This window comes from Mycteria americana, chromosome 1, assembly GCF_035582795.1.
Source record: "Mycteria americana isolate JAX WOST 10 ecotype Jacksonville Zoo and Gardens chromosome 1, USCA_MyAme_1.0, whole genome shotgun sequence".
In the NCBI taxonomy this organism is placed as follows: Eukaryota; Metazoa; Chordata; class Aves; order Ciconiiformes; family Ciconiidae; genus Mycteria; species Mycteria americana.
This window is the reverse complement of record NC_134365.1, coordinates 222,221,947-222,236,018: the sequence shown is the minus strand read 5'-3', so window position 1 is coordinate 222,236,018 and position 14,072 is coordinate 222,221,947. Positions and strand designations below refer to the sequence as shown.

Below are 14,072 nucleotides of genomic sequence, written 5' to 3'. Positions count from 1 at the left end.
CACTACCTAAGACATTCCTTGTTTAGCTTCTGAATTCAGACGCCTTCAATTCTGCTTGTATATAAAGCAGTATACAGACCTTTCCTGGGCTGTGTAACTCCACACCTAAACTTGACTGGAATATAGCTAGATGTTCTACTGTTTAAGTCTTCCAAAACACTTGTTCAGTTGATGTTCTCCAGCATATCTGATTTGCTGGCAGAATGAGGTGCACTCACAGAATGCCTGGGGTATGGTAAGGTGTGCTAATTGCCTTTTGAGAGCTTGAAGCACCCAGTTCAATAAGGTTTATTTGCCAAAGACTGGTTCTGAATCCCAGACTGTGTAACTAGGTTCTTCGTACCTAGCTGTTGACCTTGGATCATATGTCTTACTGTCTTTATGTTAAAATTAGGACAAGCTGCACAATGCAGCTGCTCCATGATGGGTGCAGTTCACTTGCATGGAGAACAGTTCAGAACATTGCTACCTGTTTTTATCTTCTTCTGTCCTCCAGACTCTCAGAATCCTCTTTCAAGGTTCATGTGGAGAAGCTGAGCTTAGAACAACGGAAGATGGACAGAGACAAACAGCTGTATCTCATCCCTCTGGAGATAAAGCTGAAACACAGCACTGTCCATATGGATGAACGCTGTCCTCTTCTAGCACCCAACCCAGGAGTTTCTGCTGTTCACGACTACGCTGACTGGGTTAGGAAGGCATCCGAGGATCCTGCTGTGACAGAAAGTGAGTATGGAATAATTCTTTTCACAGTGGTGGTAGTGAATCTGGAAAACTGTCCAGTTCAGATTAATTTCAGGTTGTATCAGAGCAGTGAAATGTGAATAAAATGGAAAAATTGACTGTACCTCAGCATTCTTTCTGAAAGCGTAACCATGGTTGATTGCATTTGGGGAGCTAACTGACTTCCTGCATTGACTTGTAACAGTAGGATATGCTTTAAGATATCTTTAAGGGTATGGATATCTTCAAGGATATCCATAGATGTCTTTTATAGATATCTTTAAGGATATCTATTAGGATACGCTTTAAGGTTATCCTTATCACATAATCTTATGTGAGTCCTCTCTAAATATCCTTCTGTATGTTTTTACTCCTTATGACTGAATAACTCTGTCCTGACAGCTGTTGTGAAGCACTGGTGCTTGACATGGACTTTATGTGAAGCGATTTGGGGGAACCTGAAAGAGCTAGAGGCCAGCTTGGAGGAACCCAGTGAGTACATCCTAGCCCTGGAGCGCAGGAAAGCCTTCTCTCGCTGGCTGTCGGAGACGGCTGCAGGACGAATTGAGGAGGAAGTCTCTTTGTCCCGACACGGTAATCACGTAGAGGCTGTGTTCAGCTGTCTTACTGGGAAGAGAATTGGTGAAGCTTGCAGGCTGGCACAGCAGTCAGGTAAGATGCTTAAATCTCTCTGCTTTTTGGGGGGAGGAAGGAGAGAGACACACAAAGAAAATCTAAACTTTGAGAGCTGATAGTAACTGGCCACTCTGAGTACAGAGTTTTCCCGTGTCAGACAGTGATTAAGGTGGGGGCTGGCTTGTCTACTTGCTGCTCGAGTACCTGGTCCTGCTTACGCTGGCTTACTTGTCAGCTCCCCTAGAGTTAGGAAGTGACGCTGTATTGCATTTGGAACTGTTTCTTTGCACAGTATCTCCTTTGAAAGGTTTTTAAATTACTGTTATTTTTAATTGAGCTTCTGTTAAGCGCTTTACATTTGTTTTAAAAACGTATATTTTCAGAGCCTAATGGCTAGTTTCATCTTGGTCTTTTATGTCAGCTCAAATATTAAAACTTTTCCATTCGTTTGTCTCCTTTGGGGAGTCTGTCCTGCCCAGTCCTTTGTCTTCTCCCCCTGTCTCCATTCTGGTAGGTGTTTAAGGAGTGGTTTATTTCAAACGAAATTGTGCACGAAAAACCAATTGTGCAGCTGTAGGCTGATCAAAGTGCCCCACAACTCGGAAGCAGATAGCTGTGGCCCTGGTAGGCGGGAGGATTTGCCTGATGTGCTGTTGTCTCCTGTTCCAGGCGACCACAGGCTTGCTCTGCTCCTCTCCCAGCTGGCAGGTAGCCAGCCCGTTCGGGACCTCCTCACCATGCAGCTGGTGGACTGGCACAGGCTGCAGGCAGACTGCTTCATCCAGGAGGAGAGATTGCGGATCTTTGCCCTGCTTGCAGGAAAGCCTGTAAGTTCTGTTGCTCGGCTGCGTTGTCATTGACTTGACTTCCCCTTCTTGACAGCAGTACGTTTAAGCTGTAGCACTCAACCACAGCATGTGGTACGCAGCAGGAAAGGAGTACAAGGTGGTGAAGTGTTTTTGTTTTGTTTTTTTTTTTGACTGATGTAACCTCTTACTATTGCATGTCTGGTATGTACCAACCATTGTGTGATAAGTTTGACTAAACTTAGTAATTTGTTTCTTTAGGTGTGGCAGTTATCGGAGAGAATAAGTATCAATGTGTGCTCACTGCTGGACTGGAAGCGCTGCATGGCTGTCCACCTCTGGTACCTGCTTCCACCAACAGCTTCTATTTCCAAGGCGCTTGCCATGTACGAGTCAGCGTTTCAGGTAGGTCAGTCAGGCCTGGGTAGGAGGAGATCTTACTCTGTACCATGGACTGTCTGATGCCTGCACTGAGACTTCTGTGAGCAGTCAAGTATTGCTGCGGAGGTGCTGAGTATGGAATTGCCTATGGTTCATTATTTCAGTTGTCGCAGCATCGGATTCCTTCACCGGCTTTAATGACGAGTTTTTGCAGCAGTTCACTTTGATAGGAATGTTCCTTCCCCCACTGGAATGGGAATAAAGAACTGGGGTTGAACCTGTTGGTAACTCCAGTCACTTGAGAAGCTTAGGACCTGCTCTTTAGGGTGTTCTGGTAGTGACTTGTGTGAAGCCTGTCTCCCACTGATTGAGTGTTTCCAGGTGTTTGACACCTAGGCAGAATTAGGAAGACAGGCAGTGGCCAGCAGCAGGAAGGCCATTTGAGCTAGGTAGCCAGTCAGTTTTCCCAATGTGATGATCAGTACTCAGCTGCCTGACTGCTAAAACACTCTTTGCCGAACCGTACGCCCCGTTTGTTACACTCGCTGTTTCTACAGCAAATGTGGAAGCTGTCCTGCAGACAGTGCGTGGCTGCATGCATTATGCAAAGCCTTGTTTGTTGCTGTAGAGCTGTCGGCCTCTGTATACAGAAAGACAAAGGGTTCTGTTGAAGAAAGTGTTTAATCATTTAACTAAAGATAGTTCAGCCCTTGATCTGTATGCCTAAAGACAGGCCAAGCACAGCATCGAGTCTAGTAACTTCTAATTGATGCGTGCTTAATGCTGCAGAGATATTTAGTGTTATCTTTGTACATGGTGTGTCAGTATAAAGTGTTCATCACTTCAAAATACCAAGCTTTATCTTAAGTTCAAGTCATGATAAAACTAATGCTACTAGGTTAGAGCGTGGGGGTGGTCTCACTGCAGCCCGATGATGTGGAGGAAAAGTGGATACAGCTCGTTTCCAGAACTTGATGTAGGAGGGCTAATAACTGGAAACCAGCAGGACGTGGAATGCTCTTCCAAACCCAGATCTAGTGTGCTTACCAGCAGAGAAAATGTCAAGAGGATTTTGGTGACCCGGACTGGTTAGATGGTATGAAAGAGAACAGTTCTGCAGTTCAGTGCCCTGTAAAATTGTTCTTGTCGACTCAGTGCGTTCAGTGCCGCTTGCTTAGCTGTCCAGACCCTGCACAGGGAGAGAACTTGCAGGGGTGCACCATCTTTCATTCCATCAAGTCATTTGTGGCTTTCCAGCTATAAAATCATTCAGGCTGTATGTATGTGAGAACTGCCTATACCTCCACGCAGTGGCTTTTAAGAGCTCACTGTGAGATGAAATGAAGCCTGCCAAAGCATTTTGGGTTTAGGAGTTTTCTTTTTAGTGTCATGTTAGTGTGTAGTTGCTGTGTACGTTTAACTGCAGGTGCAGTAGGGTGCACCTTCTACTTTGAAGCAGAAAGCATGCTTGTGAGCCTGCTGAGCTGTGTGGAATTGAGAATGCAGTTTTGTTCAGAGTACTATCTTTAAACTTACTGTTAAAACTATTTCTTTAGAACACACCAGAGTGTGAAAAATATGCCTGCTGTCCTCTGCCTCCTTACCTAGAAGATTCTGGTTGCGTAACTGAAGAAGACGATAATGCAGGAAGACCTCTGAGAGATGTCTGTTTCCATTTGTTAAAGCTATACAGTGACAGGTAAATGGGTAAATAGTTCAAAAACTATTTAGAAAAATCTTGATCACTCAGTGACTTGTCGAATTCCCAAACCAGGGTACGAAATCAGCTTCAGTGTTTACTGAATCACTTAGTTGTCAAAAATCTGCCTCTTGTGTACACCCTTACAGAACGTGGTGATGTTGTCACTGCTGGTGATGGTATAGATGATGAAACTTAAGCTTTGGAGCACAACTGTGGGTTTTTTTCTTATGTGTCTTCTGAGTCTGAAGAGTGCAGTAATCTTGCTTCACCATAGTTGCCTTTGAGGCATTGAGAAATCTACGGAAAGAGCACATACAAAAGAAAAGGTTGTGACATACTGGATGCAGACTCAAAAGAAGAGCAAAAGGATTTTACAGTTGCTCCTATTTTTTTTCTTTAAAAAAAAAAAAAAACCCAAACCAAAAAATACCACACCCACATAAATCACCTATCTGGAATAGTTGGAGGTGGGTGAGGGGAAGGAATTAAGTAGCACCAATTTCTGATTTTGTTGTGTGGACACAATTAGCTATTTATGTTCCAAATATTTTTCCCTACAGGCACTATGATCTTGACCAGCTGCTCGATCCCAGGAGTGTAACGTCTGACCCCCTGGACTACCGTCTCAGTTGGCACCTGTGGGAAGTGCTCAGAGCCCTGAATTACAGCCACCTAGTCGAGCAGGGTCAGGGAGTGCTGAACGCTAGCTACGCTGCCCAGCTTGAAAGCGAAGGGCTTTGGGAATGGGCTGTTTTTATACTGCTGCATGAGCCTGATACGCAGTGAGTAAAAGACTTCTGTTTCTTTCTGCCTTGAAAATAATGCGGTGTCTGTTTTATAGACCTGCTGTGTATACCGTAATTATCGTGGCTTCTCTCACAATGAGCTGGAACTGCACAGCTGGAGAACCTCATGCCACGTGTAAAAATTGTGTGCCGGGATTACAAAGTGGCATGAATAATTCTGCTTAGTTAAATGTCTTGTTAGATGTTAAATAGTATTGTATTGTAATGACTGTAACTCCTGAACTGTGCCACAGAAGCAGATCTCGTAGTCATTTTGATATCCTAGGGCTGTGTATCTTGTCTGTGGCTCAGCAAGCTTACTGTGTTCAAGAACTTGTCCCGAAAACATCATTAATGCAAAATATTGTAACTGTTCCCATTGGAGCTGAACAGAAGCAAACGTGTTTGAAAGGAAAGCTTGGGAGTCACAAAAATGCGTGGTTTGCTTCTATTGTGAAATAAGTCCTTCACAAAAAATTGTCTTAAACTTGTAAATAATACATCTTTTCTGGAAAGGTGTCTCTTGCTGTTAATGCTTACAGCTACCATTAATACATTGCGATAGAACTTTTTTCCAACCGGTAACTTCAAATAGAGCCTGTATATTACTTTTAGGGGCCTGGATCATACTTAAATCTTTTTAAGCAAAACGCTAACAATGACTTTGTTCTTAGTGGCTAACCTGTCTGAAGGAATTCAACTGATTTTAGAACTTTTCTTAATATCCTGCAGTACGACTGTTCAAGGCCTGGCGAGGCTGGCTTTTGCCATCCGTTATGCCTGTGCCTCTGCCATCGCCAACAAGTATAATACAGTCACTGCTGCCTCGTTCAGTCCTCGGCTGCTTGTATTGAAGTGTATCTTCTGATGGTGTGATACGAAGGATCGCTTGTTGGAATAATGCCTTGTCCTCTCTTCCCCCAGCATACGGGAGAAGGCGGTGCGTGAACTCTTAAATCGGCATTGCGTTCTCTCTGAGACACCAGAGTCTTGGGCCAAGGAGACTTTTCTGACGCAGAGGCTCTGCGTCCCGCCGGAGTGGATTCATGAAGCAAAGGCAGTTCGAGCAAGGATGGAGGGCGACAAGCATAAAGAAGCCCTCTTCTTGTTCAAGGCTGGGCACTGGAACCAGTGTCACAAGCTGGTTGTCAGGCACTTAGCCTCAGGTGAGTCTGCTCTCTAATTTTTTTCATTCTATCCTTTGAACAGCGCACATAAATGTAGTAGGAACAAAAGTCATTGGGTGTTCAATAATATGAAGGGGTAGGGCTGTGTTTCCAGCAGCAGGGTTAGTAGAGGGTGGCTGGCTGTTTCAAAATAGCTCTCGCTCGATACCTGGCGTGATGATTCTTCACTGCAGACACGTGAGACGGGCAGTGCTTAACCTTCTGCATGTCCACCGTCCTCTGCCAGAGGTGCCTCAGGGAACAAGGGCAGCGGTAGCATTCCTGGAGCCCCGATCCTGTGGGTGTCCCTGCTCTAGGAAATGGGACGGCCTTAGACTTGCCTTTTGTAGGTCATAAATCAAGTAAGCATTTCTGGCCATGGCTGACAGTGTCAAGGAATTACAAAGCTGACTGAGAGTACGGTCCATTAGTTGCTTTTTCTTCAACAGTCAATGTTCCCAAGTTGTAAGAAACCCTTTTGCTCTGTTACTAACATGCTTGTTCTCTTTAGATGCTATTATTAATGAAAACTACAAGTACCTAAAAGGATTCCTGGAAGATCTTGCCCCTCCAGAGCGTAGTGCACTCATCCAGGACTGGGACATGGCGGGGCTGGTCTACCTAGATTACATCCGTGTTATTGAGATGCTTGATAGGATTCAACAGGTAACAGACTAAAACAATTGTGGGTCTGGTTTTTTTTTCCTACAGTTTGGAAGTTCATACAGAGTCTCACTTTCAGAATAGCCTTTTACTCGCTGTTCAGTGCTAATGTTAGTGTTTCCCTTTGGCAGACACTAGCGAACAGAATATGGTGCATCTCTGAAAATACAGATTTGGTAGATACTGTCAAAATAAGATGTGGGCTCTGCCCTGAAAACATGCTCTGTGTAGCGTGAGAGCGAGATAAGTGAAAGAGAAGGAACAAAAGTAGCAGTGAGCTAGTTAGTGGGGAGTCTGCATGCCAGTCCCCTCGAATTCAGTTCCAGACTTCCCATTTCCCCCACTTCAGGTGTTAACTTCAAACAGGTTTTAGCGTAGATTGTCTTCCGTTGGACAGATTTGGCTTAGAGTGAACTCGGGCAGTCCGTGAGCCGTTCTGCTGAAAGGCTTTGGATGACTCGGAGGCTGACTCTCTTGTTTGCTTCCAGCTGGATTGTTCCACCTACGAGCTGGAGCGGTTACATACCAAAGTGACGTCGCTGTGCAACAGGATAGAGCAGATCCAGTGCCACACCGCGAAGGACCGCCTGGCTCAGTCAGGTACGGTGACGTCAGTGTCTGTGGGACGGCAGCCCGCTGGGAAAGCCAGTTTTACAACCTAGCCCAGCTAGTGCTGGCCGTCACCCGGGCTGCCGGTGTGCCTGTCCCTTCGCGTGTGCTGAGAAGGAAGGCTGGGGTTGGTGAGGCGAGCCCTGTGTTGCTCCAGTAGTTACCGTACATACGGCTGTTGGTCATCGTTTCAGGCAGTTTTTGTTGCCTGCTTGATGTGGCATCCGGTGTCTGGTCTCTTACAACTGTCTCCTGATAAGCCGTAAAGCACGAGCGTACTTGCAGAAAACAGGCTGGTCTAGGGAATAAGGCTAGATTTTTATTGTACTCGTGGAGGAAGCGTGTACGGAGAGAGGAGATTGACTGCAGGAGCTGAGAAAAGGCCAGGTCACGCTAGGGCACGGTTCCACCAACCCAGCCCAATGCCTTTGCCCCAAACCCTCCTGTTGAGTCGCTGTTGAAGTTCACCCCGCTGCAGGGTGAGCTCCTCTGTGCTCGTGTGCTAGCTTCCGCTCCGGAGCGTGGTGGGGAGCACGCAGAAACGCTCCTCTTCCTGCTCTTTCCAGATATGGCCAAGCGCATTGCGAACCTGCTGCGGGTGGTCCTCAGCCTGCAGCACACCCCAGAGCCCATCTCCGACTCCACGCCTGACTTGCAGCGCGTCCCTCTTCGCTTGCTCGCTCCCCACATCGGGCGGCTGCCTATGCCGGAGGACTATGCCTTGGAGGAGCTCCGCAGCCTCACCCAGTCTTACCTACGGGAGCTGACAGTAGTGACTCATTGAGGAAGGCTCCCTTCCACCGATGGACAGTTTTTACCGTTTGTTAACCCTTACCCTTGTTCTGAGGGCGAACAACCTCGCTAGCCACGCAGGTTTTTCCGTAGGGGTGTAAAACAGCTTTAGTATGTGGGCTAACGCAGGAATTTTTGTAACCTGGGGGAGCATTGAGACTGGTTGGACCTTGCTGGCTGGCGCCCTCAACCACTCAGCATTTTCCTAGAATCAATAAAGCACCTCTTGCCGAACCTGTCTGCAGGTGGGATTGTACCTGTGGAGGGGGGCACGGTGTGGGCTTCGCTCCTGGCAGATCCGTTTCACTCCTTTCGTTGCAGCGCAGAGGATGGTGAAGCAAGTTCTGGGACAGTTTTCCGTGGCCAGGCTCCCGCTTTGTGGGACTGCACTTGGTAAACGATGAGCCTGTGGCACCTGAACTGACCGCGGATAAGCTTTAACTGGGGCTTTATGTTAGAAGTTTGCTCTGTGGGTGGGGGGTGAAGAAGAAACTAAGTTCAGAAGTGTCTTTTTCTGCATTCTCTCACTAATTTGGAGACCTGCGAACATGGTGTTTCTCTCATTTCTCCGTCCTCCATCTCCAAAAGCAAAGCAAGCTACTTCCCTGACTCGGGAGACGGGGAGGTGACACCTGCGCGTGTGCCTTATGGCGAGCTCTGCGCCATGCAGGCCTCCGAGGACGGACATCTCCTGGGTCCCGCATGCAGGAAAATGCAGGCGCTTGTCCTAATAGTTGCCGCGTCCCAGGACTCCAGGCTTCCAATGGGAGGGGGCAAACGCTGCGCCGAAAGCAAAACTGCCAGAAGAGGTCACCTGCCCGAGGAGCAGAGCGGCCTGGCTGCCCAGGCACTTGGGACTGCCTCTTCGCCACCGCACGCAGGACGGCTGCCCGCGTAGGCAGGGGTACGCGCTGCCGCGTGTGCGAGTGCCCGGCTGCCCGGGCGGCCCTCGACCAGCGCGTGCTGCCTGGCGCACGCGGTCGTCTCCGTGTTTGCTGGGTTAGGTCGAGCGGAGCGTAAGAACATCCAGCGTAAGAACATCCCGCGAGCGAACAGCTGACCGAGTCCGTGTGCTCTGGTGTGTACAGTCTTTACTCTTACTGTGTTTAGAAACCGACTTATTTTTGGAAGAAGAAGAAAAGCTGTCTCTTGGCCTGCTCCGATTTCAGGGTTCCTGCAGCCGCGCCTCCTGCCGCAGCCAGCCTGCCGTGCTCGCAGCGGCTCCGGCCTGCCTGGTGCTGCTGTGCGTTGGCTCATTGAAGGTCTTTATGCATGAGGATTATGTAAAGGTTTTTATTAAAAAAAAAAAAAAAATTATAAATAAATGATCTAGATTATTTTCTTGTCTTTTTGAAAACAATAAATAAAGTGTTTATAGTATTCCCACGGTTTCCTTTGCTTTGTAAGTAAGATTTCAGTTTCATAGGCACGTTGCACCCTTGGCGTGTCGCACCTGGGCGGCTTGGGCTGGCCCAAGGGATGCGGGGACCCGAGGGTGCGGGGATGGAAGCTGAAGTCCCCCCGGCGCTGGATCTGTCGAGGGATGTGAAGAGCAACAGGAAAGGCGTTTACAGGTACATCGGCACTGACAGTGTAGGGAAAAGGCGGGGTCACGGCAGACCCCGGGAAGAAAGCAGGAACAGTTGGAATAAACAAAGTCACCCCTATCTTCAAGGAGGATGGGGGGAGCTACGGGCTGGTGCTCCAGATCTCCGCTCCCCAAGGCGGGGCGATGCCGGGTGCCTGGCGGTCGCTGCTGGAGATGGGGCTGGGGGGCACCGGCTCCCCAGTGCCAGCTCTTGGACATGAAACACCCACCGTAAAAGCTGCGGCAATTTGCATCTCCTCGCCCGCGCGGGACCCCTGTCCTGCTGTGCCAGCATCACCGCATGTTAAACGTGACACCAGCCGTAGCGCACCGTGCAGGGAGCCAGGTCAGTCCGGCTTTGCCTCCTTCCATTATTGTAATTGCCTCTCTGCAACCCCAGCTGCTGCCCTGGGCGGGGGAGCAGCGCAGCCGGGACATGGGCCTGGGGATGAATAATTCACCGCCTGGAAACAAAACCTCCGGCCTTAAAGCTGATCGGCGTGCTGCTTGGCATCTGCTGCCGGGGATCAGCGTGGGAAAGGTGCCAGGGAGGTGCCGGGGGAGCAGGAGTCGGTGGCCTCTCGCTTGGCAGGAGCTGGGGAGATGTTCCGGCACCCCTGCAGCAGGGACCTCTCTGCCACTTGCTGCTTTATCTCCTGGGTCGTGTCCCTTAACCTCCCAGGATTTTGTTCTCACCAAATGGGAATAATCTTCCTCTTCCTTGCTCTTTTACTGAAACCGGAGAAGAGGGGGCACGGGATGGCCCTTGCTGTGCACGGTGGTCCTTCCACCCCGGCATCTGCAGCATCTGCCCTCGACTCTTCCCAGGGCCGTGGCCTCAGTGGGCTTCAGGCCCTGTACGTGGCTGGGACCGGGCTGCGGGCGAGGCATCTCCCGTTCGGCGCTGGGGTTTCCTTTTCCAGCTTGCTCTGGGCTGGGACTGCAGGGAGCGACCCCCGCTCCCTGCAGCCCCCTGGGTCAGCGGTGCCTCGAGAGGGCGGCTTCCGGAGCACGAAGCTGCGGGCGGCTCCGGGCAGGCAGGAGCGCGCGGTGCCGGACAGCGGGGCAAGGAGCGGCCTCGTCCCTGCCTGCTCCAGCCCGCTGCCCGGCCCTGGTCACCGTGGCCCTGGCCCCGAGGTGCCTGGAGCAGGCAGAGAAGGGGCTGCCTGCCGGCACGGCCGGGAAGGTCTCGTGGGAGCAACAGGTCAGGGGGTGCGTGGGTGCTGGCGGGCAGAGCCTCCCTGGGCTGGGGGGCAGCCGACAGGCAGCGTGTCGCTGCTGGCAGTGGCTCCGCACCCAGGCCCGGCCCAAAGGGGCTCAGCTGCACCCAAACCCCATCCCGGACCCCTGCCAGGTCCCAGCCGGGGCCCCTCGGGGGTCACTCTCCGTTGCCTCCCACCGCAGCGCTCGCTGCACAGAGGCTGTTGCTCCCCAGAGCGCTGTGTCCCCCCGCCCTGTCCCAGCCCTGACGTCACCCCTGCGCTCGCAGGCGGCACTGCCCCACTGTGTCCCCTGGGACCTGCGCAGGGCGCGAGCGCGGCAGGATGGAGCCCGGAGCTTGCCCGCTGCTCGCCCTCTGCCTCGCCAGCTGCCTCCTGGCCCCGGGTAAGTGGCGGAGGGGGTGGCGAGGGGCGCTGACCCCCACCCAGCCCTGGCATGGGGAGAGGGTCCCCCAGCCCCTGCGAGCGGCGGCATCCCCGCACATTAGGCATCCCCGCGTGGGGGACGGGGTCGGCGGGACGGCGGGGCGTGGGCTGGTGGTGGGGAGGGTCGTGGGTCCCGGCATGCTCCCCCACCTCGCTCAGCTGCCAGTAGGTCCCGGCAGCTGGGTCCTGGGGGTCCCGGGGAGGGGTCAGGCCGCACCCCCAGCGCTCACTGCCACGGCCCCTCCAGCCCCGGTCTGGGTCCCCGCAGGCTGCCGCGGGGCGCAGGGCAGGTTCGCCTACAAGCTGCTCCACGACCTCTTTGCCAACTACTCCAGCGCCCTGCGCCCAGTGGAGGACACGGACCGGGCACTCAACGTCACCCTCCAGGTCACCCTCTCCCAGATCATCGACATGGTGAGTGGCCAGGCATGGCACCGGCACCGGCAGCCCAGCCCAGCCCAGCCAAAATGAGACCATCCTCCTCACATTCCTGGCCACCGCTTAGCCAGGCTCTGCTCAACCCAGAGCTGATGCTCATCCCTTGAAACCAGCCCAGACCCCTCAAAACCAGCCCAGCTGCCCCCAAGTCAGCTCAGACCACTTCAAGACAGCTCGGACCCCCCAAAACCAGCACAGCCTCCGCTACAAGACAGCTCAGACCATCCCCACCCCCTAAATGAGCTTGGCCCACTTGAAACCAGCTCAGACCTCTCCAACCTCCCAAAACCAGCACAACCCCCATGAGGGCAGCTCAGCCCCTTGGGCCCCTTGCAGAAGCCACCGGGCTGGGGGCCGAGGGGGGCAGCAGGCGGCACCGGGGTCCGTCCCCCGCGCCCACCCTCTCCCCTCGGCAGGATGAGAGGAACCAGGTCCTCACCTCCTACCTGTGGGTCCGCCAGGCCTGGCTGGACGCCCACCTCACCTGGGACAAGGATGCCTACGACGGCATCGACAGCATCCGCATCCCCAGCGGCTACGTCTGGCGGCCGGACATCGTCCTCTACAACAAGTGGGTTGTGCTCGACACCCCCCCCCTCCCCCTCCCCATGCTGCTGCCGGAGCTGGGGGGGCTCAGGCTGGGGGCTGCACGGGGCATTGCCAACCTCGGGGCTGCGCGGCCGCACGAGCAGGGGGGTCCTGGTGTGGGTGACGCAGGGAGATGGTCACCCCAACTGGGTGACAAGGGAGGGCCAGGGGGCGCGGGGGGGCTGGCGGCAGCCAGGTGTGCCTGGCACCGACCCTGGCTGGGACGTGCCACCGCAGGGGCGGCCGGGGGCACTGAGCCCCCTCTTGGGGGGCAGGGTGACGTGGGGGGGGGACATGGGGTTGGGGGCAGGCGCTTGGCCCTGGCCCCCCAGACCCTCGCCCTGGGTGAGGCTTGGGGCCATGCCGGCCCCATGGCCATGCCTCCCCCAGCGCCGACGACCGCTTCGGCGGCTCTATGGAGACCAACGTAGTGCTGCGCTCCGACGGGCACATCATGTGGGACTCGCCTGCCATCACCAAGAGTTCCTGCAAGGTGGACGTCTCCTACTTCCCCTTCGATGGGCAGCGGTGCCACCTCACCTTCGGCTCCTGGACCTACAATGGGAACCAGATCGACCTCCACAACCGGCTGGACGCCGGGGACCTGACGGACTTCGTGGAGAACGTGGAGTGGGAGGTGCTGGGCATGCCGGCCACGAGGAACGTCGTCACCTATGGCTGCTGCTCCGAGCCCTACCCTGACATCACGTACACCTTGCTCCTCCGCCGCCGTGCCTCCTTTTACATCTTCAACCTGCTCCTGCCCTGCATCATGGTTTCCTTCCTGGCACCCCTTGGCTTCTACCTGCCAGCGGACTCGGGGGAGAAGGTCTCACTGGGGGTGACAGTGCTGCTGGCCCTCACCGTCTTCCAGCTGCTGGTGGCAGAGAGCATGCCGCCCTCGGAGAGCGTCCCGCTCATCGGTGAGCCTCGACGGCACCTAGAACCCTCCTGTGGGACCAGGGAGTCTGCGCCGGGCTGATGGGCAGCACCCATGCCAGGGGGCCGTGGCACGGGGGTGGGGATGCAGGTCTCTACCCCCTCTGCTGCGGCATCACCGCCCGTTGCCCATGCAGGGAAGTACTACATTGCCACCATGACCATGATCACCGCCTCCACCGCACTGACCATCTTCATCATGAACGTCCACCACTGCGGCCCAGGGGCCAGGCCCGTGCCCCCCTGGGCCAGGCGGCTCATCCTCCACCACATGGCCCGGCTCTGCTGCGTCTACGAGGTGGGTGAGAGCTGCAAGAGCCCCCAGCAGGCACCGGGCAGGGGGGATGCCGGCATGCCGGGGGAGAGCCCCGGGGCAGGGGAGGTGGGCACCGAGGTGGAGGCCTGCCCCCGGGACCACTGCCTGTGCCACCACGACAGCCTGCTGAGGAACGTCGGCTACATCGCCGGCTGCTTCCGCCGCCACCGAGCGGCCCAGCGCTGGACCGGTGAGTGGAAGAAGGTGGCCAAGGTGATGGACCGCTTCTTTATGTGGGTCTTCTTCCTCATGGTCTTCCTCATGAGCGTGCTGGTCCTGGGCAAAGCTGCCTGA

The 14,072-nt window shown here is 53.7% G+C and overlaps 2 protein-coding genes across 4 annotated transcripts in view; both read left to right on the top strand.

The window, feature by feature from the left end:
* NUP98 (nucleoporin 98 and 96 precursor) overlaps positions 1-9,621 on the top strand; it is a 41,782-nt gene extending 32,161 nt beyond the window's left edge. For all 3 annotated transcript variants that reach the window (XM_075491389.1, XM_075491387.1, XM_075491388.1), the window contains 10 exons: positions 497-726; positions 1,126-1,395; positions 2,029-2,186; positions 2,427-2,570; positions 4,103-4,245; positions 4,809-5,030; positions 5,958-6,199; positions 6,711-6,865; positions 7,351-7,462; positions 8,038-9,621. In XM_075491389.1, coding sequence (XP_075347504.1) covers positions 497-726; positions 1,126-1,395; positions 2,029-2,186; positions 2,427-2,570; positions 4,103-4,245; positions 4,809-5,030; positions 5,958-6,199; positions 6,711-6,865; positions 7,351-7,462; positions 8,038-8,255 — 1,894 coding nt within the window. In that variant the 3' untranslated portion in view covers positions 8,256-9,621. The remainder of the gene's footprint in view (positions 1-496; positions 727-1,125; positions 1,396-2,028; positions 2,187-2,426; positions 2,571-4,102; positions 4,246-4,808; positions 5,031-5,957; positions 6,200-6,710; positions 6,866-7,350; positions 7,463-8,037) is intronic.
* Positions 9,622-11,395: 1,774 nt separating this feature from the next.
* CHRNA10 (cholinergic receptor nicotinic alpha 10 subunit) lies at positions 11,396-14,072 on the top strand. Its single transcript, XM_075501608.1, has 5 exons — positions 11,396-11,456; positions 11,766-11,911; positions 12,352-12,643; positions 12,874-13,446; positions 13,600-14,072. The coding sequence occupies exons 1-5, from the start codon at positions 11,396-11,398 to the stop codon at positions 14,070-14,072; spliced, it is 1,545 nt and encodes a 514-aa protein (XP_075357723.1).